A 26182-nucleotide genomic window follows, 5' to 3' on the forward strand; every position below is an offset into this window, starting at 1 on the left:
ACCTTCCCTGCAAGTCCCTCGGTTGCCAGCGGGTCCCTAGCTCTCTGCCGGCTCCGTGCAATTCGGTGACCTCGCCGGAAGCGCCCCCCGCGGCCCCACTAGCTCCGTTTAGGGCTTTCGGAGACGTAACTGGCTAAGAGGCCGCGGTCATGCAGAGGGTCAACCAGGGCGTCAGGCCTGGCGCTGGGGTGTCGGAGCGGAGCCTCGCAGTTCTCAGTTCTCCAGGCCTCCCGCCTGGCGCCCCCGGGCTTGTCTCTTAAGAACAGCTACCAGGGTTCGCCGGTTCACCCTCCTCCTTTGTAGCTTCCTTCTCCCCAAGGGAAACCTCCCCCGGAACCTCGCCAGGGCTCCAGGTGCCTGCCACCACCCCGCTTGCTTGCCGGGGGCCGGCTTCCTCGCCTCCTGGTGCCCAGCTGCGGTTTTCCGAGTCCAGGCAGCGGGAGCCCGGCCGCCGCCGCCTTCATCTGGAAAGAGTTAAGCCCTCTCCCAGATGGATAAGAAGCCAGGGGACGGCTATGCCCCCGCCCCGCCCCCATACCCCGGTTCCCCGAGCCCCGAGCGGTGCAGCTCGGCCGGGGCTCCCTCGGTCTCGGGGCGCACGTGCAGCCGGCGGCCCAGGCGGTGTCCGCGCTGCTGGGGTCTGCCCGCCGGTGGTCGGGGGGTTCTCCGCCCCGCCGCCGCCGCCAGCGGACTTGGCGCAGGGCAGCGGATACTGCACGAGCCGTTCTCCCTTTCCTGTTCCACGCGGCGGGTCGCGTGGGTAGCGGCGGCAGCCGGGCGGGCACAAGGGGGACGCCGGAGGGGAGGAGCCAGAGAGCTAGAGGAAGGAGGGGGCCCGCCGGCCCCGCCCCCGCCCCGCCCCCCGCGGCCGGAGCCTGTGAGCCCGCGAGCCAGCGAGCTGCGGCCGCGGCCTCCACTGCTCGCGGTGACCCCGGCGTCCCGGTCCGCGGCCCCGCAGATCCCGGGGCCCGCGCCCCCCCGGGGCAGGGATGCATCATGGCCACGCTGGCTTGCCGGGTGCAGTTCTTGGACGATACGGACCCTTTCAACAGCACCAACTTCCCCGAGCCCAGCCGGCCGCCGCTGTTCACGTTCCGCGAGGACCTCGCGCTCGGTACCCAGCTGGCCGGGGTCCACCGGCTGCTGAGGGCGCCACACAAGGTACGGCCCGGCGCGGGCGGGCTGGGCCCCCGGGACGCAGCCCCTGCTCCGGGGCGCGCCGGGGTAGGGGCGCCGCGGGCAAGCTGGGCTGGGCGCAGCCGGGAGACAAGCGCCCAAGGGCAGACCTCCCCCTTCCCCGTTAGGCAGAGGGGTCTGGGCGCCCGCCGGCTGGCTCGGGATCTCCTAGGCCAGCGAGGAGGACAGTCCCGCGTTCCGGCCCGGAGCGGGGGAGGGGGTGGGGGCGGACGGGGCCGAACAGGTGCGGCGCCGGCCGGAGGCGGGATGGAGAAGGTTCCCCGCGCCGCGCCGTTCGCTCGGCCGGGTGGGCGGGGTGGGGCTCGGAAGCCGGCAGTCGGTCCCCGCACCCGGGCGGGCGCCGAGCGGCGCGCGGAAAGAACCCGGGCCCCGGGGGGCTCTGGTCCTTCGCAGGGGAGACCCGAGCGACGCGCGGGACAAAACCTCTCAGGCCTCTGGGGCCGCTGCGGGCGGCCGCGCGACCCTCGCGACAAAGCACGCTTCTCGGGGACACTTCTCCTTCCTCCCCTGCGGGGCACCACGGAGGGCGCCGCCCGAGCGCTACGATAGTGCTCGGAGCAGCCCCTTTTCCTTATAAGAAGCAGGTGGCCTGGGGGACCTTGGAGGAGCAGTGGCTGTGGGAGGAGGGGCGGGGGCGCGGAGGGGCGGCGCGCGCACAGAGCCCCAAATGAGTGTCCCCTGGGAAGAATGGCTTCTCAGTCCACCCCATAGTTCTTTTTTTTTAACCCTTTTCAGGGCAGGCATCTTGCAAAGTGTGTGCTGCAAAGAGCTGGGCGTTGAAAGCCAAGCATTTAGTTACCCAGGAGAGCCCTTCCTCCCACTTAGTGACTGCACCTTGAAGAATTACTTCCCCGGTACATTTTTTTTTTTTTGGCTTAGGGTTCATATCAGAGCTTGTAGATGATTTATTCTTTGAGGATCAACACTGATAAATATTTGGAAGAGATAACCCTTGATGCCAAAAAGAACAAAATCGATTTAAAATTTTTTTTTTAGACTTCTGTATGATGTTCACCTGCCTTGGAAGTAGAGGGAGGTTGGTATGGATACTGGTGAACATTGGCAGTGGTGTCTGTTATATCATTGCTCCCCGCCCCCCCCCCCCCCCCCCAGACGCCACCTCTTAATGAGTAACCTGTCTTCAGGAATGAGGAATGGGGCAGTTCTATCTCCTTTTCTCTGTGCTGGTGCAGGATGGATACAGTCACTGCTCCTGGGAACCTCTCTGGCCATAAAAGGTTGGATTGGGAGAATGATGTTTTTATTGCGGATTCAGCTTATCAGAATCACTTTTGTCAGTTATTTGGTTCTTCTCAACCAGTGGATTCAGTTAAGAGTTTTCGAAGGGCTTCTACAGCATCATGGTTATTTCATTCATTATGGTCTCTGATTACAGTGATCTTTTGTTGAAACTACAGAAGACTCATAATTGTGGCCCTGTGACCTTGAAGTGCTTTCCTTGGATTTCAAGCCCTATGTACACCGGCTGACCTTTCAAGCTGGAAGCTGAAGTACATTTTTATGTTTCCATGGAATAGCCCCCTAGCCTTGATCCAGTGTTCCTGGTCTCATAGGAGATCCTGATGCTCCAGCACTATAGCACCCCCTCCACTCCCCCGACCTGCTAGAAGCCACAGTACAGCAGTTGCACTGGCTCACAGGACTTTCTGAGATGGCCCCTGTAGAATAAATGGAACCCGAATACGTCCCACAGAGACCCTTGACTCCTTGTCCTGGGGGGGGGTCCAGCCAGCCTCAATCTGAGTCTTGCCTGCAGACCCCTGCAGTATAGTCAGATGTTTGGCATTGTTTTTCACATCTAGAGCCGACTGAGTGGCTGGTTCTATTAGCCAGGGTTCTTTAAAGCAGAATTCAGGGCATTTATGTGCCTAGGTGCACATTAATATTGTAAAATGCTAGTTAATTTCCAGCAGGGAATCTGCTGGATTGGATGATGCATCTGTGATAGAAAGAGCTGATGAGTTCTGAGCACTTGGTATGTAGGTTTGTACTCTATTAGGGATATCAATGCAGGATCTCATTTAATATTACACTCGTCTGTGAAGTGCAGACTTTTACTATACCTATTTTACAGATGAGGAAACTGAGGCAGAGAGCAATTAAATAACCTAGTTTCTCTGTTAGGAGCAGGGAGCTGAGATTCAAACCCTGTCTGTGCGGCTTGAGACTCCACTGCTGTTCTGCTCCCTGGACCAGCTGTTTGGCTGTGGGCAGAAGCCGCATCTCCTCGGGCTTCCATTCCATTAACTTGGGGAGTTTCCCGAATCAGCTTCCTAGGCCAGGTACTTTTTGGCCTGGAGCAGGTGAATGTTACAAGCATGAGTAAGAGCCTTGAGACAGAATTCCAGCCTGGTAGAGTTCACAGTCAGAGGTGGGAACAAATAGTTACGAACCCTGCTGTGAATTAGCTAACAGTGAGGGAATGGGCAAGCCCCTGCCATGGATAAGGTTTCCACGTCCCATGGAGCCCAGCCTGGCAAGAGGAGGAGTTCCTGGGGCAGGGGGCGTTCTGGGTGGTGAGAGGGGAGAAGCGTGACTGTGAAACATGCAGACACCCTCAGCATCCTGAGCCATCCTGCCTGGGGGTGTAGACTTTTGCTTGAAGTGGATGGCACACGCAGCAAAGCGTGCAGGGCCTAAGTGAGCAGCTGGATGAATTTTCACTAAGTGAACACACCTGTGTAACAAGCCCCCTCAAAGGCCCCTGCAGAGGGTCTTAATTTGTAAAGCTCCCCTAGGGATTCTCCTGTGCTGGGAACCTTTGAACTGGTTAACCTCTTAGGTCCTTTCCAGCCCAAACTTGAGTCTATGCATCTTCTCCTAACCTGATGAAATATGTATACATTTATCTCATGTTTGCTGACGCAATTTGAAGTTAGTTGTTAATTTAAACCATTGTTTTGGACGAAAACAACATGTTGTGCTTATAATGCTTTATCTTTTTTTTCCCAGGCTGCTAGACTGAAAAATAAAAAACCACCCCAGCTTTTTATAGTAGTTTTAAGAGGATAATTAAATAAATGATTAGTCTGATAACAAAAAGGTCAGAACAGGTACCGTATTCTCACTGAGGGAGATGTTTATTTTGGTGGTTATATGTTTTATCTGGACTATGTGAGGCCTTTTGTTTTCAAATGCTGCATAAACAGGTGTTTATTTCTGGTTCAGTGTCTTAAGAAGAAAAATAATGGTAGTTACAGGACTTATAATTTAGAAAAAACTGTGCAGTAGAATTAATAGAATCCTAGACCTTTCAAAGCTTAGATGTCTTTGGATTGTTTGACACTAAAAGTGAAGGCTCCAAGGATTCTTGTTTCTTTTTGATAGGCAAAACTGGAATTGTAGAATGTTACAAAAAAGTGGTAACTAGCTTGCGTGTCAAAACAGCAATTATGACCTAGTAATTTAATTCAGGGAATGTTTCCGTGGCTGCTGCGGACCAGAGAGTAGAGTAATAACAGCTCCCAGGTCCTGGCCACGTGCCCGAGCCAAGCACGCATCATCTTGCCAAGCCCGCGGCCACCCCGTGGGTCAGCACTGGTACTGTTGCATCTCACAGCAGAAGAGCCCAAAGCATAAAAAAAAGTCAGTGGGCCATGTGAGTGGGACGTTCCAGAGTTGGCATTTGGCACCAGGTCTGAGCCCTTAATGACTCTACTACTTTCGTGTCTTGAGTTTCTTCCTTCCAGGCAGCCTGCCCACATTTCAGAGTTCCATGCTGTCATTGGATTAGCCTTGACCGTGCCCTGTTCATTCCTTTCTCACTACCTTTGTCTTTGTGGTTCCCTTGCTGCCTCAGCTATCCCACCTGTAAAATAGCCAGTTGCTGTGAGAATTAGAACCTTGGTCCTCTGAGTGTGGGCTGGGCATCACCTGGGCTCTTAGAAATGCACTCTCAGGCCTCCCCAGACCTGCTGAAGCAGAATGTGCATTTCCCCGAGATGCCTTGGTGATTCCTGTACACACTGCAGTCTGAGCAGCATGGATTAGAGGTCATTTAGGTCAGACTCAGTCCGGGGCTAGGAGGGTCCTCTCTCTCTCCCCTGTTCACAGATAACTTCCTTGAGGGTAAAGACCTGGGCTGTCCAGTTCTCCAGGGTTCTCCTGGAAGCTGAGCAGTGCTAAGATGGAGTGTGCACTAAGTTGATTGATGGGCGTTAGTTTTAGAACACAAATCCACTGGTATTATTGCTCTAATGAATTTCCACCTTAATCCTCTTAAGGGACACATCTGTTTGCTACATTACATTAAGATTTTTTAAAGATGAGATCATTAGTAAAGTTGGTAAGTGTGTTGTGTCGCATAGCATCTTAGGACAAAACTGTTTAAGAATGTTGTATGAACAGCTAAGAGTGTCTCCGTGCAAGCTGCGTTGAATCCGACTCTACCGTAATTAGCTCAGTTGGTTGGAGCCGTGCTATTGAGATCAGGATCATGGGATTGAACCCTTTATGGGTCAGTTGGCTTTGCTTCATGCATGGCCACAGACCGCATCGGTAACGCAGCTAGACATCCAGCAGGTGCTGTCCTGGCTCCCTGCAAGGGTTTGGGTTGGGGTGGCCTGGTAGAAATCTTTGGGGGCAAAGGGCTAACATATAATGAGCTTGTGCTGGGCACTGTACTGTGGGCCTCGGCGTATAACTTCATTGACCCTCACAAGAGTTCTAGCAGACAGACAGTGGTATCCCCAGTTAACAGATGAGGAAACTGAGGCACACGGAGGTTAGGCAGGTTATCTAAGGTCACACTGCTTTTAAGTGGAGGAGCTGGGATTTAAGGTCAAGTCTTTTTTTACTCCAGGGCTTGTAGCCAACTGTGTCCCATTATTAGAAAACCAGCAGAGCACATGCCTTCTGTGCAGGGGGAGGGGTGGGGGGAGGGGGCTGACTGCATTGCCTTTGCACGCGGCTGCCTGTCACAGTTTGTGACTTACATGGTTGTGCTCTGGTTGTCCTTCCAGTGTAGAAGCTCTGGGAGTCTGTGCCTCTTGTCCTCAGAGTCCAACCTGCTTCCCTCTGGAAAACAACAGGACTGCCTTTGCCCTCCTCTGGACTCTGAAATGTTAGTTTTTAGTGGTGGCAGATTTAAAACTGATTAACATGCTGAGGCCAACTCAGGAGCACCCCTCCCCCAGCCTCCTTTCCCCTCCATGGTTTATTTCTCTCTGAAGATGAAACTTCTGAACCTTGGAAACCTTTCTGTCCTCAGACAGAAAACAGTCACCATTCCTGCAGCCTCCACACTGTGTCACCTGCAGGTGATGCCCCTGTTGCCTGTGGCCAGCTCAGGAATGTCCCCGATTTAAACCTGGCTTTCTACTCCATGTAGCTGGTTCCACGTCTGTGGGGCATTTTCAGTCTTGGGTTTGTCAGCATCTGGTCCTTTCCAGAGACAATCGGACTGCTTTTTGTTTTGTTTTGTTGTTTTAGCTATTTTATTGGGATGTGTTTCTGTGCCTTGTTCTGAACTAAGTAAGAAAGAATGGGGGAAATTAAGTTATAGTGAATGTTAAGCCTCACCACAGGGATGTAATCAGCAAAATTCAGATTGTGGGAAATTATAGTTTTACCAACAAATACATTGTAAAGGAAAAAAAGATGGAGATGGAAGGAAACCTTAGATTAAAAGAGATTTAAGAGATATATCAACCAATTGCAATGTGTGGCTCTAACTGGACACTGATTCAAACAAATACATTGTAGGGAATTCCCTGGTGGTCCAGTGGTTAGGACTCCGTGCTTTCGCTGCTGAGGGGGTGGGTTCAATCCCTGGTCGGGGATCCCTGTAAGCTGTGCGGCCAAAAAAAAAATTGTAAATAAATATGTGAGACCATTGGGGAAACCTGAATAGTGACTTTTTGTTGTTGTTGTTTGTTTGTTTGTTTTTTTATACTGCAGGTTCTTATTAGTCATCAATTTTATACACATCAGTGTATACATGTCAATCCCAATCGCCCAATTCAGCACACCACCATCCCCCCCCCACTGAGGTTTTCCCCCCTTGGTGTCCATATGTTTGTTCTCTACATCTGTGTCTCAACTTCTGCCCTGCAAAACCGGTTCATCTGTACCATTTTTCTAGGTTCCACATACATGCGTTAATATATGATATTTGTTTTTCTCTTTCTGACTTACTTCACTCTGTATGACAGTCTCTAGGTCCATCCACGTCTCAACAAATGACTCAATTTCGTTCCTTTTTATGGCTGAGTAATATTCCATTGTATATATGTACCACAACTTCTTTATCCATTTGTCTGTCGATGGGCATTTAGGTTGCTTCCATGACCTGGCTATTGTAAATAGTGCTGCAGTGAACATTGGGGTGCATGTGTCTTTTTGAATTATGGTTTTCTCTGGGTATATGCCCAGTAGTGGGATTGCTGGATCATATGGTAATTCAATTTTTAGTTTTTTAAGGAACCTCCATACTGTTCTCCATAGTGGCTGTATCAATTTACATTCCCACCAACAGTGCAAGAGGGTTCCCTTTTCTCCACACCCTCTCCAGCATTTGTTGTTTGTAGATTTTCTGATGATGGCCATTCTAACTGGTGTGAGGTGATACCTCATTGTAGTTGTGATTTGCATTTCTCTAATAATTAGTGATGTTGAGCATCTTTTCATGTGCTTCTTGGCCATCTGTATGTCTTCTTTGGAGAAATGTCTATTTAGGTCTTCTGCCCATTTTTGGATTAGGTTGTTTGTTTCTTTAATATTGAGCTGCATGAGCTGTTTATATATTTTGGAGATTAATTTTTGATATTAAAATTGTTGAAGTTAAATTAATAAAAAAATAAAAAATTAAAACAAGATTAATAAAGATATTTAACATTAAAATTATTAAAGTGTGATAATACTACTGTGTTATGTTTAAGGAAAAGTCTGTATCTTTCAGAGATACATACTGAAATATTTACGGATGAAGTTATATAATGTCTAGAATTTGCTTCAAAATAATCTTGGTTGAGGGGCAAGTAAGTAGGTGGGTGAGTGTGTAGAGGGAACAAGATAGAATTTGAGTTAAAGCTGGATTATAGGTCTGTGGGGGAGTCATTATACTATTTTCTGTACTTTTGCATATGTTGAACTTTTTTTTTTTTAATAGAAGTGCTAAAAAAATTAGGTTATGAGTTCTGATGTTCCCTTTGGGATCAACGTCCTTTCATTAAGTGTCACCGTGTGTCCTTAGTGTGTTTGCTGTGGCTGAGATGGCCAATCAGTAAATTTTTTGTAGTGCCTCCACTGTTACCTTCCTTCCCACCCTGATAGTCGTGTTCTCCTTAGGATCTTTGAAAAACAAACGTAGGGCATCAGTCTTTCAGTGTTCAGAGTATCTTTCTCGGCTCAGTCAATTCCAATGATGAACTCAGTCATCAGTTACATAAACTGTTAGTTTAGTAAAGAAGTGTTAGGGTAGAGATATTATACATAGAGCACATGCATCTAAATTTTTATCACTAAACTGAGAAGTTGCTAAGGCTGTAATTAACGATATCAGTAGAAAAGTGCTCAGTTTCCCAGTGGCTCTTGGAGGCTGTGACATGCTTGCTTGGCCACACCGGGGTCTTGCCCCATTCCTAGTGAGCCAGCTCGGCCTCCATCTTCAGTATGCCTCAAGAGAGTATCTCAGAATGCAGTGAATGCAGTGATGCTGTAATGCATATGAAAATGTAAGTTGATTGTATACCTTGGCACTCAGCATCACGGACAACTTTTGATTTCTATGGACAGATTAACCCATTTGTGCATTAGCTTTTGGGGAGGGGGAAGATTTTAGCTCATTCAAAAAATTAAGTTACCACACATCAGCAAAGTATCTGTACACCCAGAAGTTTGTCTATTTTTAGACCCACCTAGTGACAAACAGAATCTGCACTGTATCTATATACAACTTGGAAACATACCTTCTCTTCTCCACTTAGATTTGGAACCTAGAAATTAAAAAGTTGGACTCCAAGGGAAAATGTTTAGAACTTAATGTTAGAAAAAAAGAAATCTCAAAATTGTTGAAGACGTTGAGAAGAGGGAAAATGTTAAAGAACTTGCAATTCAATACAGACTAATACTCCTAGGTTTGGCAAGAATGACACAGAAAAATTAGTTTGTGGGTCACCTCATCAAATATTTTTAGCATTCTTGGAAAGAGGAAAACCCAGAAGAAGACGTTTTTGTTATTGATTAGGCTACTTGGACTCTTCATACACTGGTATTACAGCAGGGAATGAAATGCCAGGGTCTTAACCAGAGTGCACAGGACAAGCCAAAGATTACTGTGAAGTTCTCAGAATAGAAGGTAACTAACTGATGCATCTTCTGACTGGTTCGTCAGATCCCAAGAGTGGCTTGGGGTTCATAGCAAATGCAGATGGGCAAACACTCTTGAGTGGCCAGATGCTGACGTGTTTAGAGCAGGCTGGAGACAGAGCAGTGGGTCCTCAGAGAGGACATGAGAAGGAGGTCCCTCTGGCTCAACCAGGGTCACACACAGCGCTGCAGCCATTCACCAGGTTGCCTAAAACTGGCCACAGTTTTGACTAAAGAAGTTTATACCAATGACACTTTATACCACTTTAGGGGGAGTTTTGTTTTATCTGTGATTTGAAGTCACCTTCTCCGACCCTCCCCTGGTTATAATTGATTAATCCAGAGTTGATGGTAACATCCCTCACAACTCATGAAAGCATGAATGAGCGGTGATACTGGGGTTGAGACAGCTGGTTTAAGCAGTGCTTCCCCCCGCCCCCATATCTGTAGTTTTGTTAAATGAAAACAAAATTTACTATTAATTGTGCTACAGCCTGGGAACCTAGCTTTTAACCCTTATGACCGTTGTGAGGGCACTTCCGTCTGGTCCTCTGATTTCATCACGGAGGCTGCAGGAAGCTGGGGGGTGCAGGTGCCGGACCCCCGGGGAAGCAGCCGACTGAAGACTGGGTATTGAGTCACTCGGAGCACAGTCTCCACTGCCTCCCCGACTTCCGTTGCATCCACAGCCTCGAGGGGGTGTTTCTGGCCTCCCTGCTCCCCTATCTAGCAGTGTGTTCTTGGGCTAACCCCCCTCTCACTGTCTCACTCTAGTTTACAGCAAGTCTTGATGGGGCGGGGTGGAGGTTCCCTCCTTGCCTTGGAACATGGCCATTAATAGGAAAAAAGTAAAAGGTTAGAGATAGGGTGCATTCAGTGGGTTTTAATGTGAGGGAACAGCCTAGGGATCAGGCCTGTGTGATTGGCTAAAGAGGAAAGAGAGAGCATGTCACTCCTCTGCTCTAAAACCTCCCTCAGGCCCCCTGCCATTCAGGGTTACTCTGAAGCCCTTGAGTGGCTGGCCTGGTGCTCCATGAGAGTTGGTTGCTTTGTTTGTTTTATGGTCTGTTTGGTTTACTGGTGTAGCCCTAGAGCCTGGAACGGTGCTTGGTACATCATGAGTATACAGTAAATAGGTGTTGAATGAGTGAATTATCATACACTTTAGAGTTGGAGGGAAAAAAGAGCGATCTCCTTACCCCAGCTGTCTCCATGCAGAAGTCCCTTCTGTAAAGCCTCTGGTCAAACACATTCTAGCTGCTTCTTCATGTATGATAGAGAGCAGTTGGTCCCCTCCTTTCAAGTGTGGCGTTTCTCCATTTTTGAACTTTATTTGCTAGACTTTATTCTTTATTTGTCCCTGATTTTCACCTGGAAAGGTGAATCCTCATATCCCCACAGATGGGGATGGAAGTGGGTCTGGACCATCAACTGGCTGACTGAGCCCAAGAGGATGGAAATAGGATGGATAAGCCAGAAGAGCCATGACCTCAGGGTTTGCTAAGTAGAGTGACCTGTGACCTGGGACCTGCAGATAGTGCCTGGAGGGAGTTGCAGGAAGTTTGTGTACTTTTCCCTGGGGTGGCAGAAGTAAAAAGCTGCTTTCTTTTCATGTTGAAGCTGAGTCATATGGATTGTTTTTATTACTCAAATCAGTGTATGTATCTTGATATGTTTATGTCTGGTACCCTAAGGCATCTTCACACTTGCAGTTCCATTTTACTGTGAACTTAAACTGTTCGTGTGGAATCAGGGAGACATTGCTGGGGAGAGATCACGGCTAACAAAACTAGGTTCAATGAGAGAAAGGCCAGGAAGCAAGGAGTCTACCCTTATAAAACAAACAAAGCATCTGTTCCCATCATAGAATGAGCATGTGTATAAATTTTGAGACTACAGAAAAGCACACTGAAGAAATAGAAATCATTTTCTTATTACCCAGAGGGAACCACTCTTAACACTTTTGCGTCTTACCAGAATTAAAATATATAATGTTTTTAAACATTTATGGTGTTTTAAATGTTTGATAAAAATATAAATATCTGAATACTTTCCCGAGTCATTAAATATTCTTGGAGTGTATCATCTTTAACGACAGCATGGTAATCCAGCCTGTGCCTGTACCGTGGCCCAGATGTAAGCATTGCTCCCATGCTCTGTGAGGGAAAGGGCTCTGTCTTCTTCAATGTTTATTTCTCCTGTGCTTGGTCCTTTTTTTTTTTTTTTAACATCTTTATTGGAGTATAATTGCTTTACAATGGTGTGTTCGTTTCTGCTTTATAACTAAGTGAATCAGCTATACATATACATATATCTCCATATCTCTTCCCTCTTGCGTCTCCCTCCCTCCCACCCTTCCTATCTGTGGTTGGTCCTTAATAAATCTTCATTAAATGAATGTATGAATGAATGAACCATTGGATGTTTAGGCAGTTGCCAATAAAAAAAATGCAGATAATGCTGTTTTATATATATACTTGCAGAAAAAATAATCTTTATGCTTTGATTGCTTCCTTAAGATGAATTCCTAGATGTTTAGTTGCTGAGTAGAAGGGTAAAGAACTCATCTTAGATGGGAGCAGTTTCCCCCATTTTAAGCATTGGTGGTGGTTGGGAAGATGGTCCCTAAGTCCGTATAGGGCTGTTGAAGACCTGGGCCAGGATGGGAAGCCCAGCTCCAGTCCGACCTCCTTCTTGCAGGTGCAGCTGGTGTCACAGCAGAGAGTGACATTTGAATTCTGGGAAGATAACCCGGTGGTGCTCAGAGAAGATTGTTAAAACCTTGAATAAATTATGTGTATGTATCCCATTGCCTCTCCCTATTTTGAGGGACAAAATCATGACCATACTTTAATAGTCCATGCTAAAGTTAGATCGATTACATTTCATGAATGCAAGTATTCAATATTCAATGTTCAGTATAACAATATTATATTAGTAAGACAAAAATACATCTCATTAGTTGTTAATTCTTTGAGAAAACAGAGGCACTTATATCCTGTGGGTAGTGTAGTCAATGACTCTGTCTCTTTCTAGAGACTTGGCAATATACACAAGTCATAAAAATGATTGTTTTTGACCCAGTGACCCTACTTACAGGAATTATTTGAAGAGATATATAAAAATGATGAAAGTACTATATGTATAAAGATATTTGAGGATCGTTTTAATAATGAAAAGCTAAAAAATGTCCAACAACAAGGGAGATGTTAAGTCATTATGTTTTATTATGGATAGAATATTGGGTAGCTATTAAAATAACTCATACCTTAGTCAGCTCAGGCTGCCGTAACAAAATACCATAGACTGAGGGGGCTTCAACGACAGACGTTTATTTCTCACAGTTCTGGAGGCTGGGATGTCCAAGGGTAAGCTGCTGGCAGATTTGGTTCTTGGTGAAGCCCTTCTTTCTGGCTTGCACGTGGCCACCTCCTTGCTGTGACCTCACATGGCAGAGAGGAAGCTCTGGTGTCTCTTATTTTTCTTATAAGGGCACTAATCCCGTCATGGAGGTCCTACCCTCATGACCTCATGTAAACCTAGTTACCGCTCAAAGGCCCCACCTCCTCATACCATCATATTGAGGGGTAGGGCCTCAACGTATGAATTTCGGGGAGACACATTCAATTCATAACACCCTACATGAGTCATAAAATTGTGCATGTGGACATGTAGGTAAGAAATGTTAAAGATGGGACCAGTAACTTCCTTCTCCCAGACCTGCTCACCACGCCCCTTCTGCATCTCATTCATTGGAAACACCATGAGAACGGCTTGTCAGCCTTGGTTCCTGTGCACCCATCCAGTCCCCACCCTTCCACTGCCGAGTCATCCGGGCTCACATTTGGACTCCCGGCTCCGGATAAAAGTGATCCATCCCCCAACCTACTTTCCCTACTTCCTCCTCCTTTACTCTGGTGCTTCCCCATTATTGACAAGGTAAAATCACAACTCGTCATAAGGACACCCAGGGCTCTCTGGGACCTGGCCTCTTGTCTGCCACTCCCACGTTGCCCCGACTGTCCTTCCCCCCAGCACGCCCCTCCCGAGCCCTGGCCGTGCTAAAATGCTTGCAGTTTCGCTAAGAGGCTGCCCTGGATGGTAGTTTAAGGTCTTACCTCTCCCTGGACTGCCCCTCCATCCTCCAGCCTGGGGTGAGACCATGTCTGAGGCCCAGTTCTGCTGGGCTTTGCCAGCCCTCCCCCTTGGTCTGTGCAGGCTGTGCTCCTAGCCCCCTCCCACTTGTGACACTCTGGTTCTTATTTCATCCCATGTCACCATCTTCCCACCAGCTGTAAACCCTCAGTAGCAGGAAGTACATTTCAACTCCCCGTTCAGTTGAGAGTTCCTAGAATAGTGCCTGATACACAATAAACCCTAATAAATAGTTTTTGACTATCTGAAAGAAGGTTAAGTGAAAAAAGTGAAGTATATGTTTGTATACATGGTGATCGCAACACTATCAAAGGTAAAATCGATAGCTAGTGGGAAGCAGCCGCATAGCACAGGGAGATCAGCTCTGTGCTTTGTGACCACCTAGAGGGGTGGGATAGGGAGGGTGGGAGGGAGATGCAAGAGGGAGGAGATATGGGGATATATGTATATGTATAGCTGATTCACTTTGTTATAAAGCAGAAACTAACACAGCATTGTAAAGCAATTATACTCCAATAAAGATGTTAAAAAAAAAAAGATATCCTCAAACCTTTGTCAGATCCCTAATCCATAAACATGATTTGCGTGTTATAATTTCCCTCACAAACTGCGGGTGAGTGAGGCATAACCAGCTCTTCAGAGTCTCAAATCCTTGTATTCTGGCCTCTTCCACACTAGGCCCAGGCTAGGTCCTCGGACAGGAATCCTCAGGTTGGCAGAAGGAGGCCCGCCATCCGTCAGGGTCATTTCCTGTTGCGTTTGGAGGGGCGGGCACGAGCCTGGGGCTCTTCTGGGTGGGGGCCATGAGGTCTGCTCCGTGGGGCCAGGCTTGAGGGCTGCAGTGCAAGATGGGGAAGCGCTGCCTTCTCCCACTTTCCTGGTCGTTCCTGAGCCTTCCGCAGGCCTCCTTCACTGTTCCTGCCCAGGCTGAGTGTGGCAGTTACGTGGTGAAGAGAGCTGTGAGCTTGTGCGGGGGGCAGAGGTGGCCACAGCAGCTGGGAGCGGTGGGAAGTTCTGAGCAGGGGGTGGATCTGGGAGACTGGCGTGGTGCCCGCAGAGTCCAACCGCCCTTCTCTCCACTGGGGAGATTCAGCCCTTTGCCAACCTTGGAGGCTCTGGGGAGATTTTATTTCAGGTGATGGCACTCACCTAAGAGGGATCTGTTACCCCTCTGCTGTATCAGGTCCCAGCTGCAGGCCACAGGAGTGCTCGGGCTGGCTCCTGATCACAGCTTCCATAAATCACCAGCCCTCTGGCTTCTGCAGGACTTGGTAGGTCCCGAGTGGCTAGCGTCTGAAAGACCAGTGCCCGGAGGTAGAAGAGGCTGTCCAGTCTTCCTGGGGTCCTCCATTCAAGTTCAACAGTACCATGTGTCTGTCTGGGGGCAGGGAAAAGAGAGCTGTTGGGCATCCTGTCCAGAACAATAGTCAAGGATATGAGCGGTTTTTTGTTCCCAGAACTGGGTGCATTTTTGTGGACGGTGATTCATCACCGAATACGCCAGGAACAGAACCCCGGCGTGTCTGTGCAGTTCACGAGGCACTGGGACATAGGTTCGCCTGGCGGATCCTCACACAACCCTGCAGGAGAGGGAGATGGGGCATTTAGGCCCTGTCTCCAAGTTCAGAAAACGAAAATTATGTTGCTTTCAGGACTGAGGCACAAAGGTGGCAGGGCTAAAACTCAGGTACACATCTTCTGACCTCAGGCCCAACAGTCTCCCACAAGGACTCCCTGCCTCAGTCTGTCAGAGGTAAGTGTGAGGAACATATGTTGGCGCCCAGGGAAGTTTGTATTGCTAGATGAGCACAGTCGGGGAAATTTCACCTGAGTTCATACACATCACATGTAACCACCTGGTGATTATTTTTTACAAGGGAGCAGGCTTGGCTAAATGGGAAGCTTTATTTCTGTCAATGTCAGTGATCCCAGGACATGATAATTAACTCTTTTATTGTCATGACTGGTTGGGGAAATAAGTCAGAAACATAACAGAAAGTGGAGTAACCTCTGAAGGCAGCATATGACTCATGTCTAAGTGTGATGTAAGCAGCCTGGGCTATAGAAATGTCAGAAGTGGAAGAAATCCACATGGACTGCACAGTCCAGAAAGCCTCCTGGAGAGAGCGGGTGGGGTGTGAGTGGGTGAAAGGAAGGGAGAAGGGTGTTCCATGCAGGTGAGAAGCAGATGGGATGGGCGTTGGGATCAGGTACGGATGACTCTGGGCGAGTGAGAGCGGCTGGCCGGAAGGTGGTGACCTACAGCTGTGGGCCACGGGGCTGGGCTGGTACAAACAGTGAGCACAAAACTGTTTCAGAAGTTACTTCCATTCCATGTAGTGGAAACAAAGGAGAAGGAAGGGAAGAGGAGATAAATAACAAATTTGGGAAGAAAATGATTACAGAGAAAAATCGAGGGAAGGAGAACCAGGGGAAAGAAGAGAGGAGAGGGATGGACAGTCAGTAACTTCAAAGCCACCTGTGACCAATGCGTGGGAGGAAGAAGAGCATCAGAAACAAGCCGCACGGGGGGGCCTGGCCTGGGCCCGGGGGGCAGACTGTCCCGAAGCCCAGGGCCCCCGTTGCTGCTGATTCCTGGTGGGCTGAGGTGTTAGCCAATGAGGGTTTAAGATGTGACCCTTTCTCCCTCCTTCCTCTCTTTCATGGGGTGTCTGCTCAGTGTCAGACTCTGTTAGGGCCAACACAGGAACCCAAATGAGTGAAACCGAGGGTGGGTGAAATGGGGTGGAGCCCCAGCCCCGGCCCAGCCCGCGCGCGCCGCACGCCCTCTCCTCAAAGCTTTGAACACAGCATCTCCCTTACGGGGCTGTCGGGGACGAAACCAAAACAGGATCCTACTCTTGCATGTTGGCACCACTTGGCTTTCGCGGTCTCCAGTCCCGCTGCCCGGTGGGCACCGGCAGGCCGTGCTCCTGTTTCCCTGGACTCCCTCTCCCTGCCTTCCCCGCCACTGCAGAGACAAAGCAGAACCTTCAGACGCAGCTCCTGCCCCCACCTGCCTGTCTCTCTGCCCCCATGTGCCCGCCCTCCTTCCTAACAGGGGAGCTGTGTCCCCTCTCCTGGCCCGGCCAGGCCCCTTTCCGCTGGACCTTCAACCACGGCTTCCCTCTGGGATCCCTCGTTTAGCCTTCAGATAGGCTAATGCCTCCTTTATCCAGAAATCCCCTCCTCCCTGCATCTATCTTTCTTCTACGTTCACCCCTCTGCGCACCCCGAGTCTTAGACCTTGTCTGAGCCCTACTCTCTGCCTCACTTTCCCTCCTGCTGCATCCGGCACCCTCCCTGCCAGCACAGCGACACTGCTCTTGCTGAGGCACTTGTCATTCACGGCGTGGACACTTCCCAGTCTTTATCTTATTGAATCTCTTAGCAACACTTGCCGTTTCTGGTCATCTCCTCCCAGGAATGCTCGCTGTTCTAAGTCTGATGGTGAGAGATCCACCTTCCCCTCTGTTCCAGGACCAGGCCTTCTCCGCGCAGTCGAGCTCCTTTCCTGGGCGGCTTCCAGGGCTTTCTGACAACCCCCTGGTTGGCACCAGGGGCCCAGCGCTCTCTCTGGTCCTGAGGCCAACTATCCAGCTGCCCCCTGGACCGCTCCTCTTGGGGGTCCCGCAGATGTTGAAGGGGCACTGTGTCTAGATGGAAGGCATCGTGTTGTCTTCCCGCAGACCCGTCCTGCCTCAGGGTGCAACGTCACCATCCAGCCAGCTGCCCAAACCAAGAATCACCCCCTGGCTTTGACCCCATCTCTCAGCCCTCACAGTCTGGTGATTCTGGCACTTCTCTCCCCATTCCATAGATAGTCCTTAGCATATAGAAAGTGCTTGGTAAATGAAATGAATGAAAAATAGACACGATAATATATGAGAAAGTGTCTGTCGCATGGCAGTTGCTCAAAAAATGTGCCTATATTAGTTATCCATGGCTGTGAACAAGTCACTCTAAAGCATAGTTGCTTAAAACATTTTTATTATCACTCACAGTTTCCTTGGGCCAGGAATTTGGGAGCAGCTCTGAGCAGTTCTGGCTCAGAGTCTCTCTTGAGTTTGCAGCCAGATGATGGACTCAGAGGCTCTTCAGTCACAAGTCTGGTGTCTGGGCTGGGAAGTTGCAAATAACTGGGAGCTCCTTGGGCGTCTCTCTTTATGTCTCTGTGGTCTCTACATCAGGACTCTCTAGCATGGTGGCTTCCGGGTAGCTAGGCTTCTTATGTGGCTGCTCAGGGCTCCAAAGAGTGAGGCCCAGGGCCGGGGGATGTCATATCACTTTTTTAAACCATCTCTCTCCTTGTATTGTACTCCTTAGAAGGGAGTCGCCAAGCCTGGCCCACATTCAAGGGCAGGGGAATTAGACACCATTGTTTCCTGGGAAAAGTGTCAAAGAATTTGTGAACTTTTAAAAAAGAAATCTAGGGGCTTCCCTGGTGGTCCAGTGGTTAAGACTCTGTGCTTCCGCTGCAGCAGGTGCGGATTTGATCCCTGATCAGGGAACTAAGGTCCCACATGCCACACGATACAGCCAAAAAAAAAAAGTTAACAAAAAATAAATCTATATATGTAAAATTCACTTTTTTTTTTTGGTGTTCAATCCTTTGAGTTTTAACATATGTTTAGGCTTTTAAAAAATTGAAGTACAATTGACTTATAATATTATAATAGTTTCAGGAGTACAATATTGTGATTCGATATTTTTGTAGATTATGTACCATTGCATGCCTAGATTCTTGTAACTACCACAGGATACAGAACAATTCCAGCAACCTGAAGAATTCTCTAGGGCTTCCCCTTTGTAGTTAGTCATCCCCTCACCCCAATCCCTGGCAACCACGAATCTGTTCTCTCTCCCTATAGCTTTTCTTTTTCCCAGAATGCCATCCATATAAATAGAATCATTTAGTATGTAACCTTTAGAGACTTGCTTCTTTCACTCTGCGTAATGCCCCTGAGATCCATCTAAGGGTGCATCCATGGTTCATTCCTTTTTAATGCGGAGTGGTATTCCATTGTATGGATGTACCATTTTGTTTATTCATTCGCTTGTTGAAGGGCATTTGTGTTGTTTCCAGTTTTCAGTGCTTACAAATAAAGCGGCTATAGACATTTGATCCGGAGGCTGATCTCTTTGCTACTACGCCATACCACCTTTCCTGCTCTACACATTTGTGTAGAGATTTTATGGAACGTAAGTTTTCATTTTGCTAGAATAAATTCCTAGAAGTGGGAAGGCTTTTTGGCAGAGGATTACCTGCCCCTCTCCTTAGCAGGACTGTCAGGAGGTTTTTACTTATTAGGCAAATTACCCTTTGTCACAAGAATTTGTTATTTGAGTCTTTGGACTTCAGAGTGTAATTACTTTTGAAAACACTGCCCACAGAAAGGACCATTCATTTAAAAGTCATTGTTTGTAGTTATTTGACTGTTCTTTATTCTCGAGCCTTCGAGGCTCTGTTGGGGAGGAATCCCGGTGTCCCCCCCCCCTCAGCCTCATTGCCCTGATGTCACCCAGCACTTGCTCCGTACTCTCATCTGGCAGCTTTACAAAGGGACGATGACCCCATGGAGCACAAATCACCAGAAATTCTACCAGTTGGCAAAATACCATAAATAAACGAAGAGCAGCCTTGGAGAATGTTAGCATATGAAAACTGCCCTTGGATGGTGGAGCATAGAGATGAAGTAAGCAGAAATCGGGGGGCGTAGAGGGCTAAGGATGTGGTTCTCTTCCTCTGCCAAGTCAGAGACCAGATCTGAAGTGAGGGAGGCGGCAGGAACAATGGGAGGGGTGACATATTTAAGTTCTGGGGCTATAATATAAAAGGTCCAGTTCCTGAATAACTTCGACCTTTTTACCAAGGGAAAGCTCCATGTCCAGAAGGTTGCCAAGGCCTCAAGGTGGCCCTCAGTGGAGGACCCCATCCTTCATCTGGGCTTCCTACTCATCCCATTTGTGCTTGGCTGGATGAAACTCCCTGCCTAGGGGCCTGCCTGAAATACACACACAGAGCCCCCCTTTCAGCTCCGTTTCCATTCTGCAGGGTTACCTGGGAATACCTACCTTCCTGAGGGTATTAGAGTACGTAAATTAGGTCAAGGACCTAACGAGGGGAGTTCTGTGCAATTCTCCAAGTACCTTTAGAAAGTGAAGATGTCACCACGTGCATCCTTTGGGAAAAGGAAGTTCAATACGAAATTGTGCCTGACCTGCGCGGGAGTCCTTCACTCACCCTGCGCAGATGGGAGTTCTTGTCCTTTGTCAGGTTCTCTGTGGTGCACTTGGAAATCAAAGAAGAATAAAGAACTCATAGGCCATGATGGTGACAAGCTGGCCTGATATCCTAACCATAGGTATCACTTTATTCCTATGGAAAATGCGTTCAGAGCTCCAGACAGCCAAGCCATAGTGGACTTGTGAATGCCACCTTGGTGTAAGTTGGGGACTGTGCTTATGCAGGCAATTGTGATTGGCCTTTATTTAGGTGAGTTTCATTTGCCCTTTGGTTGTGCCAGGATGTTTGGGACAGTGCCTCTTAGCTGCGTCCCTGAGAAGTCAGCCCCCCTCAATCTCCCCCTCCCTCCCGGGCTTTTCCTGGTCTCTGCCCACTTCCTTGGATACTCAGGAGCTCTGTATTCCAGATTCCGCCTCTCATGACCCAAGTCTTTCCCCTCTAACGCATCTTCCTAACCCCGAGCCTCTTGGTTCCCTCATTCACCCAGCGTGCAGAAACTTTCACCAGGTTCCCTTACAGATGAAAGTGGGGGGCTTCTTCGGAGGGGATGTAGGGCTTAAGGTGGACCCGGGGGCCTCTGGCACATCCCGAGATTCTGAACTTTGCTTGTAACAGTAGAGTTTGTGAACAGCCCTTCGGTTAGAGGCCCGGCCTCGTGGCAGCAGTGCGGAGGTGGGGCACTGAGATGAAAACCCAAAACCTGCGGGTGCCCACACGTGCGCCTCATTAGTTCCTGCCCTGCGCCTGCCGGTGGGGAGGCCCCCCTGCTCTGCGCTCTCCCTGTGAACACCAGCAGTGCTCAGCCAGGCAAAGTCCCTGTCGCTTCTGTCATCACCGTGATTTTTGGAAGCATGATTTTGGTGTCCTGATTTGGCGTGTATGTCCCCTGTCTTCCCCTTGGTGAGCTGCCCCCAGCGGCTGTGACCTGCCAGGCCAGGAAGTGGTAGCTCCCTGCCTGCCGTGGCTGTACATGCCGGATGCCGGTGAGACAGGAGTGAGATGAGAGCTAATCCCCTGGGCCGAGGAGCGGGAAGGCAGGGGAGGCTCTTTGTGTCTCGGGCTCTGGGGTCTGTAAGCTTCTTTTCTCCCCTAACCCTTTCTTGGAGAGCCGTTGCTTTCATTTCACCAAAGCTCCTCGGCCTGCCCGGTCCCTGAAGCGGAACATGCCAGCTCCATTAAATCAATGTACCCAATTCTGCAAAGTCTAAACAGTTTAAATTTCATTATTCTGGGCACTGTTTTTCTGGTGACGAGAGTTCGCCGAAGCAGGGGGAATCGGCGAGGGTCGAGGAGAGGTTTTGCCCACCGCACACCCAGGACCCTGCTCTGCTTCTGTCTTCTCGAGCGGGTGGGAGGGGATTGGGCTCTGCCACATTTAAGTTGTTCTCGGGCAAAAATGGGATTGCTCTAATTCTACTGCCAGGGTCACTGGGGCTAAACATCCATCGGATGCGGGAGAGGCTCAGCTCTTTGACCTTATGGCGCTGTCTGTGCATATTCCACAGTGTATCTTGGTCACATGGATCAGTCATTGTTGATGGAAGGGCCTTAGGTGTCATTAGTATCTTAATAATTTCCAATCACTTTCCAATCAGTGGATTGAGGGCTGAACCCTGACGGCAAACTGCACTGCCCGCCTGCGCCCCGCCTGCTGCAAGGCGTGGGCCTCACGCACGGTTTTAGGCGAGGCTACTGCTTATCCTGCTGGGATCAGTGCTAACTGGCAGCGTGTTGAGGAGCCTTGTGATGCCCCCACAGCACGGTGCTCGTGAACCCCGGTCATCACCGTGTTACTCACTTATCCCTTCACTCACCACATTTTTCTTGAACAAAAAATGTGCCAGGCTCCGTTTTAAACACTGGAGAAACAACAGTGGACAAAACAGGCATGAGTCCTAATCTTCTTGGAGTTTATATTCTAGTGGGAGAGATGCAGGGAGAGATAATAAAAAAAGCAAAATAGCAAGTTAACCAGGTGTTAGAAGGTGATCGGTGCAGGTCTGTAAAATAAGAAACGTGGGCCTCACCCTAGCGTTCCTCCCTGCCAGCCCTTCTCTAGGTTTCCTTACGTGTTTTCTGCATTGCTTCACAAGGAGATCCAGCAGGCTTTCTTACCCGCAGGTATTCTTCCTAAAAACACAGAAGCGTTTCCAAAGGTGTCATTGTTCCTTTGGGTGACACTGGGTGTGTGGCTCTCCAGGTGTCCAGCGGGGAGTGGTGAGACTCTGTCATCCCTGCAAGATGAGGCTAGAACCCACCCCTGCTACCGTGGGTTTCGCTGAGCCCCGTGCTCCCACGTGTGGACTGTGGGAAGGCCTTCTGGTGAACAGGAATGGGCGCTCCCCTCCCTGGGGGTGTGTGGGGTGGCTGCAGAGGCCCGAGAGGATGGAGGGACCAGGTCTTCTCAGCTCAGCCTCCACAGCTGCTGGATGATGGGGCTGAGGAGTCATTTGTCTTTTCTCTCCTGGCTCAGGGCTTTCTGAGAATGGAACTGCTGCTGATCTTCATCAATAAGTATTGCACTTCTGCGATATATAGAACCGTTGCTTTCCCCTCAGTTTAAATCAAACAGTTATGGCCAGTCCCTGGGCCAGGCGCAAGGAGTGAGAAGGTGAGGAGTAGCCAGCACATCTTCGGGGGACAGCTGGGAGCCCAGGAAGGGAGTGAGTTTGCGTGGTTGGTAACCAGGACCCAGTGTGTGTGTGTGTCTCCTCCACTTCTTTCTTGCTGAGGAACCGGGTGCTAGGCCGTTGAGGTCGGGGGGAGGGGCAGGGCCGTCCAAGAGGGTGGCAGAAATTGGGGCGGAGGGTGCCAGGGCCCTGAGGTCAGGTATGAAAAGGGATGGTGGCGCTGGGTGGCTCCACCCTTGAAAGTGAAAGAGCAGTGGGTGACCGGAAACCGCCCACCTTCTAGTACAGTCCCAGGGTGTACTGGGCCAGGAGAATGGTCAAGGGGACACACTGCTTCCTCTTGAGAGGGTGACGGGAGGGGGGACATCCTTGGGGAATCTCCAGGAGGGCAGATATTGTGTCTGTTCTCTTCACTGCTGAATCCCAGGTTGGCCCCCTTGCAGCTGGGTGGGGGATGGATGCAGGGGCAAGACGGGAGCAAAGGCACCCGAGGGAGCTGGGGCGGCCCTGGAGCCTGCGGAGCTGCAAGGAAGGGCAAGCTTCACGGGGCAGTTGGAAGGTTTGGTGTTGGGCACGTAGAGTTGGAACTGCGGGGTCCAGCCGGCCACCCCCTTTTGTTACGGCTCATCACCAACACCTGGAGGCCTGGGTGCTGCCTCCAGTGACCTGGCAGGGTCCCCGCTGTCCAGTCTTGTCCCTTTCCATTTTCCATCTCATGCTTTATGCTTCGGTAGCCCAACTGCCTTAGTTCCTCACCTTCCTCGCTGCTTCGTGCTTGCCTGCCCTTGCTTTGCGTTCCCTCGGCCTCCCGCCCCCTCCCCCTTCTCCTGGCTGGGTCATCCTCATCTTCTTAAATAGACGGCTCTGGTACAGACTCCCTCATTCATTCCACGAACACTTATTGCTGCCTGTTAAGTGTCAGATGTGGCTGCTGGGTGCTGCCACCTGCCACCACCCCCCGCCCTCGAGGCCACGTGGGTGCCCCTTGTGAGTGCGCCTTTGGCCTTCTGTTTAGTCCAGCGTAATGGTTTAAAGCACAGGCCTTGTATCCCACAGACATGCTTCCCATCTCTCTGACCTTCAATTTGTGCATCTGCAAAATGGGAACAATAGTAACTTCCTTAGAGGGTGGTTGCAAGCCTTAAATGGAATTGCACCTGGAAAGCATTTAGCACAGCGCTTGGCCCACTCAGAGAAAGGGAGGTGTCCTGAGGCTGCTTGTCTTTCTTGTATCATCACAGGGTTGGGATTCCCTGACTGGGTCCCTTCCCCTGTGGGAGTCAGACTGATGTAGTCCGGGGTGGCCTCAAGAAGGAGGTAGGATTTAGCCAAGTCTGGAGAGCAGAGGTGGCTTTAGGTGCATGGGAAAGGGGGGAGTGGGTTAGAGGCTTGGAGAGCGGGGAGTGTGAGATGAGTAGAGGCCAGTTTATGAAGGGCCTGGGATGCCAGGCCCAAGTTTTGGCCTTTGTAACCAGGATTTGGTCCATCCATAGTGAGTCCTCATGATCAGCAAATCTGGGGTCAAGTTCCAAGGCTTTCAAGCAAATTGAAAAATGAAGCCAATGTATTGTGAGTGTCAGATATGGACTAAATATCCAGGGAGGTATTAGATAGTTCATATCTGCCAATTACTTATAATCTAGAAAAACAGTTAAACTGGCAATTAGGATCTTGTGTGATATTGTGATGATTGAGGGGTGAACGTATTTGGGGAGAAGTAGTTATAGCACCCTCAGAATACTCCACCGAGAGGACCTGGGGCTGGAGTGGAGGGCAGAAGGGGTCCATCCAGGTGCCTCAGTGCTGGGAACCTGGATGCAGGTCCTCTGTTACAGGGATCAAAAGCTTCACTTTGTCTGGTAACAATGAAACTCTGGGGGGTGCTAGAAGGGGCGGGTAGAGGCATTGTGATATGCCTGGGCTGTGACCCCCAAGCCAGCAAGGGCTGCATTTTATGACTAATAAAACATGCTAGTTGATGTCTCTCTTTATCTGCAATCTTGCCTCACAGACAATCCCATCCAGTGCAGTTTTTTAAAGTGTCTTCTTTGTCATAGTGTTATGTGGAAGAATTTGCTGGTGCGCCCCATTGCAGGACTTTGTGTTCTAAATTTTCCTTACCATCTGCTTTGCCTGCTCCTGCCAACTCCCCATCTTTTGTGGCCTGGGTGAATGGTGCCCAGAGAGAACTGTGTTGAGCTGAGTTGAGAGAAGAAAGATGGTTTGGTTAGAACAGTTTTGCTTTGGATCCTGTGGCCAGAAGCCAAAGTAATTTGATGTTCTTAATTTGATATTCATGGCTCACCACAACCTGAATTCAGCCTGTCTTTGTCCTACTATTCCCTGACACATTGATCACAAGCTGTTTCTTGCCCCTTTGCAGGCTGCCTCTTTCAATAACTATATTACTGCATAAGCGGAGGTCCCTGGCAGGAGAGAGGGAAGATCATTTTGGGACTTTGTGTCCTAGTGTGTTTTCCAGACTGTATACATTAGTGAAGGTAGGTTTGGGGATGCAGGAAATAACTTGGTTTCAGGCAGCTGCACCTCCCTCCTGAGTTGTTCTCTGACTGAGCCACACTCTACCCCCCCATACCAGTGATCAGCTACCCCAAAACCTTCCTATCTTTCAGGGTCTGGCTCTAACAGATGCTGTGGCCTCCATGGAGTCTGCTCTGCTGAGTCTGGCCAGAAGTAACCATCCTCCTGCTTGCCCTCCCAGTCTCCACCTTTTTCAGGTTTTCCTTACCCTTTAGATTATGATAATGTTTTTGAATTTCTTCTGCCTCGGGAGAGGAGGGATGCTCATTGGATAGGATCCTGCTCTTAATCATCTTTGTATCCCCCAACGTGATTGCCACTGCCTCCTCCAACACTTTCTCAGCCATTTATTTTCTTTCCTTCAGATTTATGGTATTAATTTTTAAATTTTTTTGGATGAGCTCTCCGTCCTGGTTCTAGGTTTCTGGTGTGTATTTTAGAAAGTGACTGAAGATGAAATCTGTAAAGATCAGTTCCATTTCAAATTTAATTCCTCATATGTTACTGGCTGGTCTCTAAGGTCCCCTATCCAAAAAAAAAAAAAAGTTGATTCTTAAGCAGCACAGGCTGAGAAGTTGAAAGGCTGAGTAGAACTACAAATAGTCTTATGATGCTTAGGAGATAAAAATGACAGGTAAGGGCTTACAAAGGTGGAGAGATCCTGGAAATACCTCATGCTTATAAATACCCTCTTGCTTCATTTAGGAGCCCTGAAAGACTGTATCCTAGAAGAACTGGCTTACTAAAACAGTCAACTTTAATAAGAGCTGAAACCCAATCTCAAATTAGCTGACCAGAATAGACCAAGTTTATAAGAATGAAATGAAGCCTTGAATCAGCTCAACCCCTGATTGGAATAAGATAATCTGTTCCTGATCTAGTTGCCTGCCACCAACTAAAGAAATCAGAAAATCATGTAAACAACATCTAGATCCTTTGTAGTTTTAAATATATATATAAAACATCCATCATTCAGGTAAAGAAATGCAGGCATATGAAGCGGCAGGATCAAGAGATGAAAAGACACTCAAAATAGGCCCCACAGTGAGACAGATACTGTAATTATCTGATAGACTTTAATATC

The 26182-nt window shown here is 49.1% G+C and overlaps 1 protein-coding gene across 5 annotated transcripts in view; it reads left to right on the top strand.

Annotated features, from left to right (window-relative positions):
* Positions 1-873: 873 nt before the first annotated feature.
* Positions 874-26182, top strand: part of FHOD3 (formin homology 2 domain containing 3) — a 491767-nt gene continuing 466458 nt past the window's right edge. For 4 of the 5 annotated variants that reach the window (XM_036822949.1, XM_036822950.1, XM_036822947.1 and 1 more), the window contains exon 1: positions 880-1161. In XM_036822949.1, the coding sequence (XP_036678844.1) occupies positions 997-1161 (165 nt within the window). In that variant the 5' untranslated portion in view covers positions 880-996. Of the gene's footprint in view, positions 1162-26182 lie in introns of all 5 variants that reach the window. The other variant, XM_036822951.1, reaches the window with a different exon arrangement.

This window comes from Balaenoptera musculus, chromosome 14 (assembly GCF_009873245.2).
Source record: "Balaenoptera musculus isolate JJ_BM4_2016_0621 chromosome 14, mBalMus1.pri.v3, whole genome shotgun sequence".
Classification (NCBI taxonomy): Eukaryota; Metazoa; Chordata; class Mammalia; order Artiodactyla; family Balaenopteridae; genus Balaenoptera; species Balaenoptera musculus.